The 20,885-nt window shown below is 37.2% G+C and overlaps 2 protein-coding genes across 2 annotated transcripts in view; both read right to left on the bottom strand.

The window, feature by feature from the left end:
- Positions 1-7: 7 nt before the first annotated feature.
- On the bottom strand, positions 8-3,265 carry il7r (interleukin 7 receptor). Its single transcript, XM_051093867.1, has 8 exons — positions 3,065-3,265; positions 2,298-2,424; positions 2,018-2,169; positions 1,771-1,913; positions 1,516-1,672; positions 1,256-1,370; positions 1,105-1,168; positions 8-1,007 (listed from the first exon to the last, which is right to left on the bottom strand). Exons 1-8 carry the CDS (start codon positions 3,132-3,134, stop codon positions 669-671), a joined length of 1,167 nt encoding a protein of 388 aa, XP_050949824.1. The 5' UTR covers positions 3,135-3,265; the 3' UTR covers positions 8-668.
- Positions 3,266-16,225: 12,960 nt separating this feature from the next.
- myo5b (myosin VB) overlaps positions 16,226-20,885 on the bottom strand; it is a 66,508-nt gene continuing 61,848 nt past the window's right edge. Inside the window, exons 35-39 of the mRNA XM_051093357.1 lie at positions 20,648-20,798; positions 20,265-20,559; positions 19,995-20,169; positions 19,830-19,910; positions 16,226-17,780 (exon numbers count right to left, since the gene is read on the bottom strand). Coding sequence (XP_050949314.1) covers positions 17,628-17,780; positions 19,830-19,910; positions 19,995-20,169; positions 20,265-20,559; positions 20,648-20,798 — 855 coding nt within the window. The 3' untranslated portion in view covers positions 16,226-17,627. The remainder of the gene's footprint in view (positions 17,781-19,829; positions 19,911-19,994; positions 20,170-20,264; positions 20,560-20,647; positions 20,799-20,885) is intronic.

Genomic DNA, 20,885 nt, shown 5'->3' with positions numbered 1-20,885 from the left:
TGTGGGCTAATGTTTTTTTATACATTCTTTTATTACAAATCTGTTTAATATAGAATAATATATAGGCTACAGCTGATTGCATGACAAAATTAGAATTGCAAGCAGTTATAAACAGAAGACATTTCTTGTGATCATTATAAATAAAAACTCTAACCTAAAAAAGTGCCACTTTACTGTATGTATTAGGTTTGAAAGTTGTGCGTGACGTTAACAGAACCAAAAACCTCTCAGCTTTACTTACGGATGAAAATATACATGGATAAATGTCTGTTAAAGAACACTGAGGCTAGCAGCAGTTACACGAGGTCTGAGTATATGCGTGATGACTTCAGAAATGTGTATTTCTTTGTTTCTTATCACTCTTAATGCATGTGTTTCTAAAACATTCAGAAGGAAACTGGCTACCAAAATGGAGACCACAGCTGTGCACATTGCTTGGCTGAAAATGAAACCTGTGGATGACTGCTAAGATATGTACAAACTTGGTTAGCATCAGAGCTACAAACCGGACATGACTAGGGACATGTCAAAGCTCCTCATACTGTATATAAGTAACAGGCTTGATGGGTTATTAAATGCATCATGCAGTCTCAGTTAACCCTTTCTGTAGGGTCTGTAGAATCCAGTGAACTTCCAGTAAATTCCTGAATTGGTTTAAGACAGTCTCTTCATTGTGTTTTAAAGAGGCTGGACATTGTGACATATGCTTCGTCTTTACATTCTCGCTGAGGGGATGTTATGCTTTGAGAGCTGCCATTTTCGCTGTCTTTCGACAAATCTGAATTATCTAACAGTCTAATTTTAAGGTGGGACTGCTCTTTTGGAAGGCATTCGTCTGCTTTCATGTCCATTTCACTCACTGATGCTCTTGAGGAACTGGCTTGGCTGTAGCAGTGCTCATCCAGGTCGTCCTGAGGCTCAGGAGCACATGGCTTTTCATCTACGTAATCCACACGGTGTATGAAGACGTCGCTGAATATCTCAGGACTGAAAGTGAAAGGAAGGCCCTGAAAACATAAAAAAACAGACTGTGTGAAGACGCAAAGTCTCACATGTTTAATCTTGCAGAACGTCAACAAAACAAGACATGAGGGATTCATTTACCCTGTGCATTTGTGCAAGAGTTGCCTTGGGGTGTGGGATGTTTGGTGTAATGTAGTCTTTTATTCTGGATGAGAAATTCAGTACACGTGTTAAAAAATATCAAATGGGTTGGGTTTTTGAAAGGTATAAGAAAGGTATACATGACACTCACTGTGTTCTCCATCGCAAGGTCGCGAAAGCGATGATGAGCATCAGAACGACAAAGGTCATGATGTAACCGACCTTTGGAAGGTCGAAATTCTTTTCTGTCGTAGTAAATGAAGAACCTGCACCATCATTTAGAGCATCACAATGTGTCAGACATGATAAATAATGGTTAAAATCCAATAACGAGCACAAAAAGCCCAACAAGGAGTATTTACTATACTAAACATAGTATAACAGTAGTATCTTCTCCATTTCTCCACTCACTTTTTATAGTAAAACTGACATTTGAACTCCACTCGCTCCAGTTGCCATCAAAATACCCAGCAGGTTTTGCTCTAACACGTGTATAGTAGAAACCGTCTCCACCAAGTCTCTCCTTGCTGACACTTACGTTCCTATAATCCATATTGAGACACAAAGGCTGTAAAGAAAGAAAACGTTGTTGTTTATTTCCCAAAGGAACTCAGAATTGACTTTTTTTTAAGGGAAGGTCAAGTCTAACAAACTTGTGAGAAACACCTTGTCTGCAAGTTTGTCCCTCCAGATTTCCACTTGGAATTTAGGGCTAAGAACATAATCATGACGGTGTTCAAACCATATGAAAACGTCTTCTGTGTCTTTCTTGTAAGAGGCAAGCTTTATTTCAGGAGCTGGGATTTTGACTGCAAAGACAAAGACATATTAGACAAACTGACAGCCAGGCAACAGACAGACATATAGATAGATAGATAGATAGATAGATAGATAGACAGATAGATAGACTTGCCCATTTTTGTCAGGTCGATGTATTTTTTATAACCATTGTCTCCTATGCATAGCACGTATTTTGCTGCATTGATCAGATTCTTAAAAGTAAAGTCTGGTTGTCCGGGAATAGCATCTGTACAATTGTTTTCAACATCTTCACCTTTCATTTTGCTAAGCAGAAAAAAAAAAACTCTGTCATTTTTTATTATTTTGATTGATTCACATTACATTCAAACACTCTAGTGACAGAAACTTTTTATTAATTTTCTGACAGACAGTAAATATGTCTAATGAAATACCAGAGTTCCACGCGTTTGACCTCCTCAGTGGGTTCGTCGTTTAGCGAGCATGTGAGGATACTTTCTATGAGGGTCAAAGTGGATGTGCAGCTCACATCAGGATCTGCAGGTTCTATATCAGACCAATCTAAAAGCAACCATGAGGAGAAAAATAATTTATCATTTTTCTACTCTTAAGTCTCTACCTTATGTTAGTGTGCTTCAATTATAAACTAGCCTAAGTGATCACATTTCACATGAATTTCTCTCAAAGGCGTCTGTCGTTTTATAATCATTATTATATGTGACCCTGGACCACAAAACCATTTGTAGCAACAGCCAAAAATACATTGTAGGTGTTAAAATTATTGGTTTACTTCTATGCCAAAAAGATCATGTTCCATTAAGATATCTTGTACATTTTCTACCATAAATATATAAAAACTTTTTTTTATTATTAATAATAGAATGCTAAAAACATCATTTGGACAACTTCAAAGGCGATTTTCTCAATATTTTGATTTTTTTACACCCCCAGATATTAAAATAGTTGTATCTCAGTGAAATATTGTCTTATACTAATAAACTGTACATCAATGGGAAAAAAGACCCTTATGGTTTTGTGATCCAGGGTCACATGTCGATCTAGCTACAGTTACACTAATTTATTTAGGAGAACTTGCCAGCGATTTGAGTACAAAGTGCTTATAATAACCAGTCCCATTGAAAACATATAAAAAGTGCGAATATTAAAAACTTATGGATTGTATCAAATCTCAATTACTCACCATCATCTCCACTCTCAGACAGAACCAAAGAACAGAAAATAACCATGAGCATCCAGAAAACACCCGCCATCTCTTATTCAGCAGTACAGGCATAGATCACTGGCGTCTTCATTACTCACACACGTTTACTGACAAGTGACAGCTCACAGTATCACTATCAGGGAGGAAGACAGACAGAGAGAGAGAGAGAGAGAGAGAGAGAGAGAGAGAGAGAGAGAGTGAGACAGAGAGGGTGCTTCTCATTTATTATTTTGCGCCTCCTTCTTTCCTCGTGTCTTAGCTCCACCCCCTGGAATCAATTTTGCTACTTTAATTTAAACGTAACTTCTCAAGAATCTAATAAAAATCTAAACGGAAATTAATGAAATGTCTTAGAAGCTTTTTTGGCTTCGCATTTAGATACACTGCAAGTGTTTTCCACTCTTTCTTGTTACAAATGCGCTGTCGGAATTTTTTTAGGTTTTTGTTTACGCTCCATGAGTTTTCGTTTGCCATTCTAGCACAAATCCCTCGTGGAGGGCGGGGCTAGCAGCGGTGGGGTCTCATTGGCTGGAGAGTTTTTGATTGACAGCTTCTTGACTGGAGTCCCGGACGCCAGAAAGTACCGGTTTGTCCGGTATCACAACAATTAGTCATCAGAGCTGTCGTAATCCAAACCATGTTAACAGTAAGTTAACCAAAACGAGTGTTTAATAGTCTTCAGTCAGCCAAGAAGTTGACTGAGGAAAGCCAGAGAAGAGCAGCAGCTGTCGAAATGATGATGGTAAGAAATGAGTTTACTGAACAATATTAGTTGTGTATGTCTCAGTGCTCAGACTTCGTCTGACAAACACAAATTCAACAAGTAGTATTATACCAAATTGTTTCACAACAACATCCCATAAACCGTTTCTATAAACATTTCATCTTATCTCTTACTCACACAGACAAAACAGTTCATGAAACCCCACAATCTTGAGATTGAACAACAATGAAAATGCATAAGCAAGAAATATAAATTATAGAAGCATAATAAAATTAATAGGTGAATAAGTGATAGAAAAATTACAATTATATAAATGATAAATGATAAAACAATCAGTTTAGAATTATATGATTATATGAAAAAAAGATTTTAAATGAATAAAAACAAGAAAAATAAAAACAGCGCAAATGTATGATTGCTGTCTTGATGCAACACACAAAATGTGCACTTGAGGATTCCTTCAACCTGGACATGAAGACACTCACGTTTTAAAGTGAAACTAGAATTTAAACTCCAGTCGCTATCAAAATACCCTGAAGGTTTTGCTCTTACACAACTGTCTCTGTCAAGTCTGTTCCTGCTGATACTGATTCCTATAGTTTATAGTGGGACTGATGGGCTGTAAAGAAAGAAAACAAGTTTCTTTAGTTAAATGTTTTATTTTCTTTAACATGTTTATTTGTTAAATTCACTTAAAATGATTATTATTATTATACAAATTGTTGTGAGAAACACCTTGTGTGGAAGTGTGGCCCCCCAGATTTCCACTTGGAATGTAGGGTCGATAACATAATCATGACTGTGTTCAAACCATATGAAAATTTCTTCTGTGTCTTCCATGCAAGTGGCAGGCTTCATTTCAGGAGCCGGGCCGACAGGACAGACAGGCAACAGACATAGATAGATCTGGACTTATAAATGCACTGTTAGAATTTTGCTTCTGATGTTGTTTGTTCTAAGTTTTTGTTGGCCATTCCAAGTACTCCAGAGTGCAGCCAGAGATTGTCTTATTATTGGGAGATGGGAGGGTCTGTTTTTGTGAACATATTTCAAATTCCTTCGTGCTTCAGGCTTGACCAGCACTGTTTGTGTGCACATTTTATGTCTTCTTCAAATTAAATATGAGCAAATAAGAGCACTGATACAGTGTTTGTCTGATCAGGAATGCGATGACACAACGGATTATTGTGAAACACAGCAAACAAAGATATAGACCCGAATATATAGACTGGAAAAGCAAGTGGTTTTTATCTGGAAAAAACTGTTTTCCCAATAAGGCAAAGGAAACACATTTTCAGATTTTACATATATACTGTTAAGTCTAATCTTTCTAAATATTTGGACACTTACAGCTCATGTTCTTTTTGCAAACTAGCAGAGGAGACATTAGTACATCTGTTTTTGATTGTCCTTTGTTCAAGCAATTTTGGCCTGACATAGGTTTCATTTTATGTGGTACATTTTTCATTCACAAACAAACATTTGCAAATAGTTACCCATCCCCTTTTTAAAACTGAATTAAACTCACTTCTGAAATCTCTTCATCTTAAAAAGAATAAAAACCCCCTAAGATTCTTAAAATATTACACTGAGGTATTTAAAGAAAATCCATGTATTTAGATGTTTTCCTTATGTGTGGTTGTTTGAATATCATTGTAATGTCACTGTAATGTCATTAACATTCTGTTTTTTAACAATTTTTATTTATCATTAATGCGTATGCGTTTGTTATTTATGTTTAATTTATAACTAATGGTCATTATTTTATGGATGTGTATGTGATTCCTTGGCTATGCTCTTCTTGTAGAGAAGCACCGAAAATTCAAAGAAGAGTACACAAAAAGTAAAACTATGCATTTATTCTTTTTGTTTTAAACTGATGTGTCATTTGTACTTTGTCTGTAGCGCTGGCAAATATTAGAACTTTTAATAACTTATCGAAACAAAGTGGATTTGTTCATGATAGTTTTTAGTCTAATGATACGATTTCTTGAGAGTTCATTATCATTATTATTATGTTTTTAAATATATAAAGGTAGTCCCTATCTCCGCTGTTGTTGTTTTTTCATTCTTTCTTTCTCTGCTCATATTTTAATATTAAAGGGGTGGTTGATTTTGATTTCACTTTTTTAACTTTAGTTAGTGTGTAATGTTGCTGTTAGAGTGTAAACAATATCTGCAACGTTATGAGGCTGAAGGTTCAGTGCAAATGGAGATATTGTCTTTTAAATTCAGTTTTAATGCCTACAAAAATGGCCCGTAGTGACTACAATAAGCTACTTCCCGGGTAGGTGACATCACAAACCCAAATTTCTACATAAACCCCGCCCCCAGGAACATGCAACAAAGGAGGCGAGGCAAGAAGAGGAAGAGTTGTTGCCATGTCGTCAAAACTAGGGGTGCACGAAAAAATCTAGTTGAATAGCGATTCTGTCTTAAAAGGACTCATGGATTCACAAGTTTCAAAATCAGTGTTGTAAAGCAGAGCTCCTTAAACCTGTTTTTCACGTCCCCCTGCTCTGTACACACTCTGATCTGCATCTCTCTGTCTTTATCTCTCCCTCCCACATACAAACCCCGCTCGAGCCCTTCTGGCCCTTTTGAGTTGTGACTAAACTGCCTTTTCGGTCCTGTATAAGTTTCACAATTTCTGCTGAGGGGGACCCGAGATAGTGCCCTTGTATTATAGACTTTATGTGTACAGACAGATAGATATTTTTCACATAGCTACGAGAAGCGTAAGGAGAAGTCCACTTCCAGAACAACAACTTACAAATAATTTACTCACCTTCTTGTCATCCAAAATGTTCATGTCTTTCTTTCTTCAGTCGTAAAGAAATTATGTTTTTTGAGGGAAACATTTCAGGATTTTTCTCCATATAATGGACGTTAATGGTGCCCTGAGTTTGAACTTCCAAAATGCAGTCTTTTCTAGTGAAACGATTGGTTATTTTCATTTTAAAAATACCATTTAAGTACTTTTTAATCTCAAACGTTTGTCTCGTCTTGCTCTGCCTGAACTCTGTGTATTCTGGCTCAAGACAGTTAGGGTATGTCGAAAAACTCCAACCCTATTTTCTCCCTTAACTTCAAAAATCATTTCAAAATTATTCTACATCACTGCAGAAGCACCGACCCAGTCTTTGCAACATGCAAAGATCATACAGGACAATTCTGAAGTTGAGGGAGAACATGTCATGGGAGTTTTTCGACATACCCTAACTGTCATTTACCGGAAAAAAAAAACAGTTCAGGCAGAGTAAGACAAGATGAGCGTTTGACATTAAAAATTATATAAATTGTATTATTTTCATGAAAATGACCAATAGTTTCGCTAGATAAGACACTTCTTCCTTGACTAGGATCGTTTACAACCGCATTTGGGATCGTTTGAAGCCGCATTTAAACTGCATTTTGAAAGTTCAAACTCAGGGCACCATATCAGTCCATTAACAGTCCATAAACTGCTATGTCTTACCATATTATTTTAATGTATTATCTTAGTTACGAACACACCGGTTTGTAGTGCAAACAGTTTTACTTTTTATTGCATTATTCTTCTCGTTATTTTCCTACTGCCACTAAGCGGAAGTCTCACACATTCACAAAAACAGCTTACTTTTTCATTGAAAAATAAGGTGGATAAACAAATAAAATTTGAGGTGGAAAACAATAGTCCAGACTGCACCAAACCCATTAGAAGGCAAGCCTGCAACCTTTAGCCAAAAAAGCGTAACTGCTAAAGATAATGCTGCAATGCAGGGAAGGAGACCAGACATCATTTTTTTAATGGATGTCAATGTAGAGCAGGGTTGCCAGGTTTACACAACAAAACCTGCCCAATATTCTCAAAACTAGGTCAAAACTAGCCCAGTGGCATTTTGGAGGGGTTCCCCCGATAAAAATTGCATTCTGGGTGATAAAATACACATTTTTTGGCGGGGTTCCCCCTGGCAAAATGTGCATTTCAGGAGCTAAATATGTTGTCAGGGTTGCTTCAACCCACGGACATGAAAAACAACATGGGCAACAGTGTTAAAGTAGCCCAATTCTGCAGGAAAAGCGCAGACTTGGCAACACTGATGTAGTAGAGGCTTCACTACGCTGAATAGAGAGCTTTTTGAAAGAAACAGCTTAACATTGAATAAACTGATCGGCTAATCTTCAATGTTTTAAACTAAACAATAGATTTGAGTTGAAATATTTTTAAAGTTTACACTGAGAAAATGCTGTTTTATATAAGTCACAGACTTTTTGCGACATGTGGGATTCAACTTGCGGCACTTCCCATTCATTCGTATCTGCAAATGGCAATTGAGTGTTGCACAACTCTGACTGAAACTCAGTGACATCAAGGATGTAATGTCTGAATGTATGTAATTGAAAATATGTTAATTCAGTTTGACATTATTGTCACTAGAGCATATACACAAGTATGAAAGTGAAAGTCTTGGATGCGGTTATGTTGTGACAGGAAAGACAAGAATCCACAAACTGCAGTATAGGCTACATGTAATGCACAGTCTTCTCATACTATATATGAACTCACTATACTAAATGCAGAAGTATATGTCTATCCTCTGAGCATTTCCTGTTTCAGTATCAGTAACACAGTAGTGACTGGGTACATTATGCAGTACTGGAGTGTAATATCACCAAAAAATTACCAATAGTCCACCAAAAATTAAATTTCTCTCATCATTTACTCACTGTTTTTGCCCTTCGACATCTGAGTTGTGTTGAGGTAAGCAAAAAAAAAAACATTCAAAGAAACAACCATTTCACATCATCAAAATATCGGCGCTCCTGTAGTCCAAAATGTATATAAAACAATGTGGATTTTCTAAATAACACATTTTAACACATATTTCAGTAAGAGACATCACGTATGTTATATTAAGCCTTACAAGTCTGATATGGTGCCCTGATTTTGAACTTCCAAAATGCAGTTTAAATGCAGCTTCAAATGATTCCAAATGCGGTTGTAAACAATCCCAGCTAAGGAAGAAGGGTCTTATCCAGTGAAACGATCGGTTATTTTCATAAAAACAATACAATTTATATACTTTTTAATGTCAAATGCTTGTCTTGTCTTACTCTGCCTGGACTCTGTTTTTTTTTTTTTGGTTCATGACAGTTAGAGTATGTTGAAAAACTCCCATCTCATGTTCTCCCTCAACTTCAAAATCGTCCTATATCACTGTTTTACCTTTTTTGTTAAGGGTGTTTGATCTTCTTTACATGTTCACTTTGCAAAGACTGGGTCGGGTACTTCTGCAGTGATGTAGGATGATTTTGAAATGATTTTTGAAGTTGAGGGAGAAAATAGTAAAATAGAGTTTTTCAACATACCCTAACCGTCTTGAGCCAGAATATACAGAGTTTAGGGAGAGCAAGACAAGACAAGCGTTTGAGATTAAAAAGTATTTAAATTGTCATTTATGTTTTTTTAAATGAAAATAAAACCGCATTTGCGTTCGCTTGAAGCCTTTCTTTCTTTACGACTGAAGAAAGAAAGACTTGAACATCTTGGATGACAGGGGGGTGAGTACATTATCCGTAAATTATTGTTCTGGAAGTGGACTTCTCCTTTAAGAAAAATCCATCTCTGCGAGTCCATATAATTGAAGTGCTTTGTAAACCATGCACTTCTGACAGTTGGTCCGAATCGATGGTTAATAGTTAAAAAATTACATATGTTTCAAGTGACTTGACCAAGACAAGTGGTGACCCAACACAATTTACCAAAACTGTTCAGTGTACAAAAGTAAAAAAAAAAAAAAAAGTCCTTACAATCAAATATGAAATTTACATAACAGACTAAACAAAATTAGAAATGTTTAACATAACTATATGAAAATTGGCAATTTTGAAAAAGCAAGGATATATTAACCAAATAATTTTGAATTATTTGCGACAAAATACTGTGATTTGATTCAATGTGGTCTTTGACGTTAGACATAGGAAACGTTTTAATGTCCTATGCATGATTATATGCTTAATGCTTAAGGGTTTTTTTGCTGCTGTCTGCAACCGGATTTGAACAAACCCGCAACACATTTCTGGATTACCACCCACCAGTTGAGGACCACCAGTCTTTACCATACGTAATATCTGTTATGTAGCAGTTACATCAAGTTTTGCATCTTAAAGGAGAACAGTCAGCACTTTATTTAGGTCAAACCATTGAGAGACCAAAGCAGACAGACCTTGTGGGTTTGACTAAAACAAAGACTATGTTGCATTTTGGTAGTTGGATTGAAACTGATGCCTGAAAAAAGGAGACATGTTTACTTCCTCCTGTTACAAAATGAAAAACTGAATATATTGACAACAAATCACTAATATTAATTTATCCTACTAGCAGATATCACCGATTAAAGTTTTCATAGTGATAAAAATCATTATTACTAATTATTATTGTTAATATTTAGAATATTTCCAGTAACATTAGCAAAAATGTTTTGCCATCCTTCTTTCTCTTTTAGATTTTGAGGCATTGCTTACGAACTGTTAGACAGAAGTGCAGGTAAATATAAATGAAAAAGTCCTCTCTCAGCATGTACCTTCAATCTAAAAAACAAAAACAAGTGGTAACCTATTACAACCCACTTCCTGTCGCCTCCAGCAAATGGGTTTATGTAAAAATGAGGCCAGCATGTTGTCAATCTAAGCTACTATCGCTTTTGTAAACAGCGTTCAAGTCACAAACGAAACGATTAATATCTAAAACGAAATGGTCAAAGTTATTCAAATTAGGCTAACCTTTCCACAAACTACTGCAGATTGTACTTATGAACATTTAAAGCCTCCTAAAACTTGAATGTCTTGCATAACTGATTTCACTTCATTTAAAAATCTTTGTAGACACACAACAATATTTAGTCCTTTCTTAGTGCTGTCTAAATTAGTGTGATTGTGTTGTGAAGAGACTGTGGTTGCTCAGCTGTGTATCTACATATTTCCTGTATCTACAGAGGACATTGACCTTTGGTTATGATGCATGAAGTCTCAAATGCAAAAAAAATAAATAAAAAAATGATTTAAGGAATTTTCTAAACTTTAAAGTTTCAACCTTACAAAAATCACAGTGCTACATGAGCAATACTAGATCTTCACAATATGACTCTAAAAGTGACAAACAAGCAGAGAAAGGTCTTACAACTGATCATAGCTGATCGATCGGATTTTGACCCATCAAGTAACCACATAAATGGATGTGGTGTGGCAGTACTGATAACCCAGAAGAAATGAGCATCATGTGTTGAAACTAGCAGAAAACATGTGCTTTCTTTGGTATTCAGTGTGGTAATTCGTATATCCTCATCCTAACGAGGACAAAGGTTGTTACCAGTTTATTTCAGTGCTAACGCTGAAGCATTTCATTTGAAGGCCACAATTTTTTTGGTCAAATTCACCACAGCATCTAAATCTTTGAACATTAGTAATAACAATAATAATTTAAAAGTCAGAGTTGGAAACGTCTTGAAAAAAATGTGTCTTTTTCAACTTATTTAGTATGTATGCAAGTTGTATAATATCCATGGTACACATTTCTAGTATTTGTACAGTTAATCCTCATATTGTCATTTCAGAAAGTTTTGGAATATTTTTCCTCTCCGCCACTACCGAAACACATTAATATATAATTTAATAAGAAGGGTTATGTTGACCTATTAAGATTTTGCTTACATCTTCCTTGTAAATATATATTTTTCTATTTTATTAAAATGTTTTCAGAGGTAAGTCAATAACAATTACAGTTTTCAACAATATTTCAAGTGTGATGAGATTTGTTGCATTTTGAATCCAATTTTTCTTTGTAAAATGCAAAAAGTTGATCATACTGATTTCAAACTTAAGGCTTCATTAGTCTGAATATACATTGAACTAAACACTATCATAACATGTTAGTTGATAATTCAATATGCTTTATTTTTGACAAAACATCCCATGTTTTGTGCACATTTTCGGTAGTGACCACATCAAATTACAGAATTTTAACTCACATACTAAAACACTCCTAAAACTAAGAATCCCCCCCCAAAAAAAAAAAAGTTGCATAACTGTATACTAAAATATAGTTTATTTCCCCCAAATATATGATTAAGTGTTCCCTTTTGACATGTTTCGGTCATGACTGTTACGGTAGAGCCAATTTTATGGGATAACTCCCGCCAAAAAAACACTACTGAAACTCAAATGTTCTGATTGAGACTGCTTCGCTAGTGACAATTTTAGATACTTTTGAACCTTGCTTACAGATGCTAATCAGCACATGTTTAGCTAGCACAGTTCTAAACAGTTGAACACATTGTAAAAACCAAATGTTATGGAATAACTCCCAAAAAAGTGTTTATTTATAGAAAAAATGGTGTTTGGTAATGTTCAGTTATTCAGACTTTTGACCACATTTACCTCAAAATGATGGGGTCTATCTACTCAGCATGTAGCTATGAGAGAGAGTGACATAACTATTTCCTGATTATAAGCGTAGGTGTAGTTAAAATCAGTCTCAGCCAATGGATTAAAACATACACTGTTTCGGTAGTGACATGAAAATGCTCTCATCACTGAAGTGAACTTTGTACCAGTTCTCCTCTGTGCACACAAGATGGGCTTAGCCTTTTGATTATTTTTCTGCTGATGAGAGACTTGGTCACTGCAGGATGTCTGCTCTTAAACAGAAAGATAGATCCTTACACTGTTCAGCACTGAACTGGTGAGCAATTCTGGCTGCGGTGTTGAACCGATTCCCCATTGAGAGTCTCTGCATTATCCTGTCTTCTTGTGCGTTTGTCTTACACGGACGACCAATCTTTCTGGGGGACTTGAATAAATTAGTGTCATTGTAAAGCTGGAATATTCTAGAAATCACAGATTTGGAACGACCAGCTTCTCTTGCAGTGGCTGAAAGTGTCGTCCCTTTGGCCTTCATCTGGACAACCTCCTCTTGCAGGGTTTCAGTCACCACAGGGAGGCACATCATCGTGAAAACCGGAGGAATGCTGCCAAGTAAATAGACTTTGTCATATAATTATGGCAACTAGCCCTGGACTGTCCTACATCACGAACGCCAAACGAGAGGTTACATGACAGACAGAAAAGTCCCGTGTCGTGAAGAGATTTTCAAGCCTATACAGAGTAGGATGGTGCAGCATCAGTGGGAGGAGGAGGGTTTCAGGGTTGCTAGTGTAAGTACTCTCGAATGCGTCCGTGGGCGACTACTGCGGTTAACGCACCGTAGCTCAGCAATGATCATGTGAGAACAAGAAAGGGGAGCAAGCACACATTCGTTTTTAGCTCAGTCATTTGTGTTTTCCGCAGAAACAGTGAGACATCTTTTCCTTTAGACGCTGCCAATAACCAGAGAGGTTGATAAGTCACCTCGTGGCTAAAGGACAGCACTGGAGCAGAGTAACGTGGTGCAAAGAGATGCGACGAGCACTTTGAGCTGCATTGTAAGAGCCCCTTCCCCCTCCCCTCCGAAACCACACTCTATCGCTGTAGGCCCCTATCACACAAAAACATCTCACAACAACAGCATCGGTGGTTTCTCTGCATACAGTTGTTGTCTGTACCCTACGCTCGAAGCTCCTATACCATAGGGTGCTACTTTTTTAATGTCTCTGCAGTCTTCTCCTTTATCTTTGGTTGAGGTCGGGATCTTTGAGCTCCTATAAAAACCCCTGAAATGCACGCAGGTGGTACAGAGGGTGGAGATGAGCAGCTTTCTGTGGGAGACATCTTTCGCTTTATGGATCCACAAACTGTAGTTTTTTTGACTAATGGAGATTTTTGTCTGTGTTTAAAACACAAGTGTGTTTAACAATTGCAGTTCTAAGATTGCATGTTTTTAATTTCGGAATTTTCTGTATTATTGTCTTATTGTGTTTAAGAATGTTTGGCTGTTGGTTGTTCAAGGCTGTATTTTTAATCCACCGAATTTGGTACTTCTAAAGAAAAGTGAAAGCTTCAACAAAACACTGGAAAAAGCGGACAAGGTTGGTGTAATGAAAACTGAGAGTCACATCATGGTTTGTGGATGGACTTTCCCTGACTGTTGGATTGACCTTAAATATAACTGCTGAGATTAACATTTATAATATCATAATGTTGTCAAATGAATATGTGTTTTTACAAATCTCATCTTATTATGTTTCCATTCGAATTGTGTGCTCGCCTTGCCAAAATGTGATGACTTCCTGTGAAAACGTTACCACAAACAGGTTGAGCAGACGATCAAACTGGCGTGTCTTGCCATCCTACGACCGTTACCGCAGGGCTCATATGTCTGGGAAAAACTGTGCAGCCACATTCACAAGACCCCAGCGAGGAAGTTGAAAGCAACGAAAGTGACTGAAAAAAAGATAAACAGATTGGAAGATTCAAAGAATTGATCTGAATCATATTCAAATGCGGTCAGCGGGGGCAAAACATTGACTTCCTTTTTGATTCATGATTTTGACACTTGTTCTGACATTTAGAGCTCTTATCAGTATGCACCGATCATGTTCAATTCACATAATATACAGCTGAATTCAAAAGTTTACATACACCTTGCAGAATCTCCAAAATGTTACATATTTTACCAAAATAAGAGGGATCGTGCAAAATGCATGTTTTGTTTTGATTAAGTACTGACCTACCAAAAAACATTTCTAATTAAAGACGTTTACATATAGCCCACAAGAGAAAATAATAACTGAATTTAAAAAAATGACCCCGTTGAAAAGTTTACATACTACTGATTCTTAATACAGTGTTGTTACCCGAACGATCCCTTGTTTGTCCTGAACAGTTAAACTGCTGCTGTTCTTCAGAAAAATCCTTCTGGTTCCACAAATTCTTTGGTTTTTCAGCATTTTTGTGTATTTGAAACCTTTCCAACCATAACTCAATGATTTTGAGATCCATCTTTTTACAATGAGGACAACTGAGGGACTCATATGCAACTATTACAGAAGGTTCAAACCCTCACTGATGCTTCAGTAGGAAAAACAAATCATTAAGAGCCGGGGGTGTAAACTTTTGAACAGAATGAAGATGTGTACATTGTTCTTATTTTGCCTAAATATCTTTTTTTTTTTTCCATTTTAAATGTACCCTGATCCTCAAATTTAGTCCTTAATGTGAAAAGATGGATCTCAAAATCATACAGTCATTGTTGGAAAGGGTTCAAATACACAAAAATGCTGAAAAACCAAAAAATTTTCCAAAAAAAACTTTGATATCATTTTGTACATCAGTCCAATAAAGAAGACGTTAATATTGAGTCACTTAACATTTTAGACATACTGTAGTATTGCCAGGTACTGTGTTTTTGCCCCGCCAAATAGCGACAAACGTGCAACACATAACAGTGGCTTTTAATTGCTAAATGAATCAGCTGAGAGAATGATTCAGTGATTCACGAGTGAATCAAAAAGATTACCTTCACTGAAAAATCCCCTCCACTAACGCACAAACTGATGACTAATGACAACCTGTCAGGAAAGCAAACACAGACAAGCGGAGTGATACTACCCTTAAGTAGAAGCAAGTTCCGCTCCACCAATAAACTCGAGAATGCCAGGGACTATACTTTCTAGCGGAAGTATGAAATTAATGAATTCATTAAATTATAGTTAAATTAAGATTAATATTTTTTTAATGTAGAAACCGTCTTACAAAAGTAATAAGGCGGCTTTTAGCCGTGAACTTTATTCACATTACTTAATTTTGTAACATTATATTAGCTCCCTTATAGTAAGTGTTTTATTTTTTGGCGTGTCCATTTATAAAACCACAGCTTTATTACAAATACCATATGGTTAGAATATTAAAAATATGGTTAATTTGTAGTTACCATAATTTTAACTATATAGTAACTATATAGTTTTTTGGTTTTATCTGTAATAAAACCATGGTAAATTTTCATAAGGCTGTAACTGATTAAAGGTTAAAGGATGTGTTCATGTGCGTGTTTTATCAAAGTTATAATTAAGAAGTGTGATATTTAGCACAAAAATAGACTGAATAAACTGTAGTTAACGAAACAGTGTTGGTGTGATCTGCTTTTAAAAAGTGCGAGTGTCATAACCACAAATAGCATGTATAATGTGAGGCTTCCTTACTATGAACTGTACTTACTGTTTGAGCGTCACTGAAAAAAAGACTAATACATGAAATATACACAATAACTCAAATGTAACAGGAGTTGAAATAAGCAATAATTAAGACAAAAGCATGCAATTTTTCAGTGTTTTCTGACTTAACTCCAGATAAGATGTTACAAATATGGTCGATAGAGGGCAGTAAAAAATAAGAACAACCATTAAAATATAAAAACCAACCAAGGGGCTGTGGTATGAAAAGTCATTATGGTCAATGGGCAAATATTTATATTTACAAAACAATACAAAACTACAACTATGAAAATTTACAGTTTTTATTTTATTGGCATTGAAAGGACTATTTCAATCCAGAAAGTTGTATCCACAGAGTGAGAGTGCAATACATGAGAATTGGACAGCTTTGTATGAATTCTGAAACCTAAAACTAAAAGATGAATTACTTTTTTGAAACAAAATACAATATCCTGAATTGACATGATGCACTTTTCTTGCAGAACAGTCCATTCTGTTGGCAACATACAAAATGAGGGGAAAACCATAAGAGATTGTATAAAATCGTACTTTTGAAGTAAACAGTGCGTAGTTATTGCTATTTGATTGCACGTAATCATTTACAGAGCTGTGCAAAAGTATAAAGTAAATCGTGATAATTGCTTTCATGAAACAGTAACCTGGTATGTTTGACAATGTCTGTCTTTAGGTTTCTGTACACCATAAAACTCATCTCAGTGTATATTATGCCTCTTAAGACACGTTTCTTCATACTTGCAAATGCCTTCGAGCACATTCTAGCTTCCACCAACAAACAATCACATAATTATTTCAACCTAATATGAAATATCCCAGCTCAATCTCCTCTCATCGTCCTCGTCCTCTCATCACTTTCACGAATGGCCACATTCGCTGGCCCCGTGATTCAGGGTCCCAAGTCTCTACATCTGTTTCTTCAACACACAAGAAGAAAAAAAGCATAAAAAGACCCTGTTTGGAGAGTCCGATCCAGATTGGTCACTGGCAACAGCCACTGCAATGCAGATATTTCCTGCTTGTTTTTGCTAGAGGTTGTGGGAATGAATCTTGGCAGCCGGTTTTAAAAGTTCTCCTAGAAAACAAAATGAGATGGTGGTGTTGCTTCAATGGGAGCCTGTGTTTTTCAGATGAGACTGTGCTCCTGCACAAGCAAGGGAAATAAAAGACTTTTTTCCATTACAAACACAAAGAAATCAGTGCGTACTAATACAGATACATACATCTCGTACAGACACATACATCTTGCATTAGTGTTTCATGTCAGTAGCCCAAAACCCTCTTACTTTAATTTAGATTAAACTTATTTATTCATAAGAATTAATCAAAGACAAACACATCCCAATCCAAATATAGTGTTTAAACTTCATATAACAATAGCCTTGCTTGTATTAAACCGGAGCCCAGAGAAAACTGGTTGAATGTTATAGAAGGAAAGGCAGACGGCTTATTTACACCTGCATCGTTTAGATGCATCTCTCCCGTTACTGAAAACGCGTCTCAACACCACAGTTAGTCGGTCGGGGAGATTGTCTGTCTTGTTAGATGCCGATACTGTAAATCCCACACGGATGGTGTTGTTAGTATGCGGGTTAGCAGATCTGCGACGGGCCCGCTGCAAGCCGCAGGTCTGACTCGGTAGATCTCAGAGTGAGACAGAGATGAGATTTAGATGTCAGACCCGTGTGAGGAAGTCCAGGCTGAGGGAGGCAGGGATGTGTACGGTTTCCAGGCTGAGCGCTGATGGAGTGTAAGGGAATAGCACAGGGAAGGTGTATTTAGTGTCTGCCAGCAGTTGGTTGTTCTCTATTCGATCTTGGAGACGATTCTGCGAAGGGAAATGAGAGTTTTTATTAGACATACTCATTAAGAAGCCACCAAACATTATAGAAAATACTGATCTTTTGGTAACAAAACAGTACTAACTTAGAGCAGCTTTTGAACGCTTGATTTTGTTGAATGATCTAACGCTTATTGTTCAAAAAGCCCTTCTCTGAGAGGTATTAAAGAATCTGAATCAAATGATTTGCGATTCATGATGGTTCCGATCTAAAGCAAAAGATTTGCGAACCCAATCCAAAGTTCTGATCCAAATCAAATGATTTGCAATCCACGCTCCGAATAATGATTTGCAAACCATTTTTTCAGTTTAGATCGCAAATCATTCAATTCACAAAATGACTGAAGCCCCTGTTTCAAAGTTCTGATCTGGATCAAGTGATTTGCGAACTCGCTCCAAAGTTCTGATCGAAATCAAATGATTTGCAATCCATGCTCCAGGTCAGGATCATAATTTCAGATCAGGACTCGGTGTGCGGATTGCGAATCATTCAATTCGCAGAATGATTGATGAACCCGCTCCAATGTCCCGATCTAAATCAAATCATTTGTGATACGCGAGGTTCTGATCTAAATCAAATGATTCATGATTCACTCGCTGCGAAGTCCCAATCTGAATCAAATGATTCATGATACGCAAAGTTCTGATCTAAATCAAATAATTCACAAACCTGCTCCGAAGTCCCAATCTGAATCAAATGATTCATGATACGCAAAGTTCCGATCTAAATCAAATGATTGCGATCCATGCTCCGGATCAGGATCATCATCAGATCAGGACTCGGTGTGTGGATTGCGAATCATTCAATTCGCAGAATGATTGATGAACCCGCTCCAATGTCCCGATCTGAATCAAATGATTTGTGATATGCGAAGTTCTGATCTAAATCAAATTATTCACGATACACGCGCCGAAGTCCCAATCTGAATAATAATTTGTGAACCGTCATTTCAGATAAGGAATCAGCGCACGAATCGTGAATCATTCAATTTGCAGAATGATTGAAGAACCCGCTCTGAAGTCCTGATCTGAATCAAATGATTTGCGATCTGCGCTCCTAGGTTCCGATCTGAAGTGAAGAATTCACAAACCTGCTCCGGAGATCCGGTCTAAAACAAATGATTCGCGATCCATGCTCTGAAGTGCCAATCTAAATAATGATTCGCAAACCATCATTTCAGACCAAGACTCGGAATGCAGATCATCAATCATTCAACTCGCGGAATGATTGAAGAACCCGCTCTGATGTCTTGATCTAAATCAAATGATTTGCGATCCACGCTCCGAAATCCCAATCTGAATCAAATTATTCATGATACGCAAAGTTCCGATCTAAATCAAATGATTCGCAAACCTGCTCTGAAGTTCTGATCTAAATCAAATGATTTGTGATACGCAATTTGAAGGCTTAATCTGAATCAAATGATTCACAATACATGAAGTTCTGATCGAAATCAAATGATTCGCGATCCATGCTCCGAAGTCCCAATCTGAAATTAAATGATTCATGATACGCAAAGTCCTGATCTAAATCAAACGATTTGCAGTCCATGCTCCGAAGTCCCAATCTGCATAATGATTAGTGAACCATCATTTCACATCAGGACTCGGAGCGTGGATCATGAATCATTCAACTCACAGAATGACTGAAGAACCCACTCTGAAGTCCCAGACTAATTCAAATGATTTGCGATACGTGACTTGAGGTTCTGATCTAAATCAAATTATTCGCGAACTCACTCCGAAGTCCTGATCTAAATCAAATGATTTGTGATACGTTTTGAAGGCTTCCTTAGTAGTGTTTTTTTAATTGCGAAGAGATATGTGCTTATTAAAAAAAAATGAAATCTTTCTGGACCTTGAACATGTCAGTTGTATTGCTGTCTATGCAGGGTCAGAAAGCACTTGGATTTCATCAAAAATATCGTAATTTGTGTTCCAAAGTCAAACAAAGGTCTTACGGGTTTGTAACAAGATGGAAACTCTGGTACACCCTAGCAAGTTTACAGTATGTCCATAGTGTGCATGTAGTCTTACCTGTATGTCTCTTATGAAAGACACAGTGACTCGTTCCTCAAACTCATTGAGTGGTGTGTACAAGTTAAGGATCTTCACAATCTGAGGTGGAGTAGAATAGCATGATTAAGTCAATGAAAACAAAATAAAAAATAAATAAGAAAAAAAAAAGTGTTAAATGTCTACCTGCTGTAAGCTGAGGGCGGTACAGAGCGAGCAAATTGCCTCTGCGTCTTGGGAGGTCTTCTTCTTGACCTGCAGCAGCTGGGCGGCCTGAATAACAGGTTCCATGGTGGCTGCGGCTCCACTCTGGTGCAGATTCTTTCCTCTTAGCCATTCCTCCAACTGACTGATGTTGTACCTGAAATGACACCAGTGAGATGGCTGTTACATTCATATGACACTTCTGAAGATTTAACACGGACATGGATTTGCCTGAGAGCATCAAATGTGTACCTGAGCTGCATGCCGGTACTCCAAGAACAGACATCTTTGCGCAGCAGCAGGTTGTTCAGGGTCACTGCATTGATGGAGTAGAAGAGCTGGCGAACCACCTGCTGGCTGATCTCAGGGTCCAGGCCGTGGTCTGCCATGGTGGTGTAAAACTGTCCCAACTGCCTGATTAGGGCCTGCAGCGTGTAGCCCGCTGGACCTCCACTCTCACAGTCCAAACTAGAAGAGCGGTTCCTGTAGCCCATGGGCTTCACTCCAGCCAGGCTGGGGATGCTCTCGCTCTCAAGCATGGCAGAAACTGACAACATCAAACATGTATTGATCAGAATGTGCAAACAATTCCATTTTTATTGGTTATAGTAATCCAGTGTTCTATCTGTACCTACCAATCATGGGTTGCATGATGGCTTCCGCCACTCTGACGAGCTGCTGATAGATCTGGATGGAAAGGTCACTCAGAACCTGCCGATACTCGGCCAGGTCAAAGTTTTTCAGACAGTGCTCGTTCTGCTTGCCAGTGTTCTGTGTCATAAATGCCTATGGCAGGAAGCAAGAACCAAATTATACCAGTGATTAAGACAGGGTCGCCTGGCTTAAAGGGACAGCTCACCCAAAAATGACAAT

This window comes from Labeo rohita, chromosome 21 (assembly GCF_022985175.1).
Source record: "Labeo rohita strain BAU-BD-2019 chromosome 21, IGBB_LRoh.1.0, whole genome shotgun sequence".
In the NCBI taxonomy this organism is placed as follows: domain Eukaryota; kingdom Metazoa; phylum Chordata; class Actinopteri; order Cypriniformes; family Cyprinidae; genus Labeo; species Labeo rohita.
Note: the sequence above shows the minus strand (reverse complement) of the source record. Positions and strands in the feature narration are given on the sequence as shown.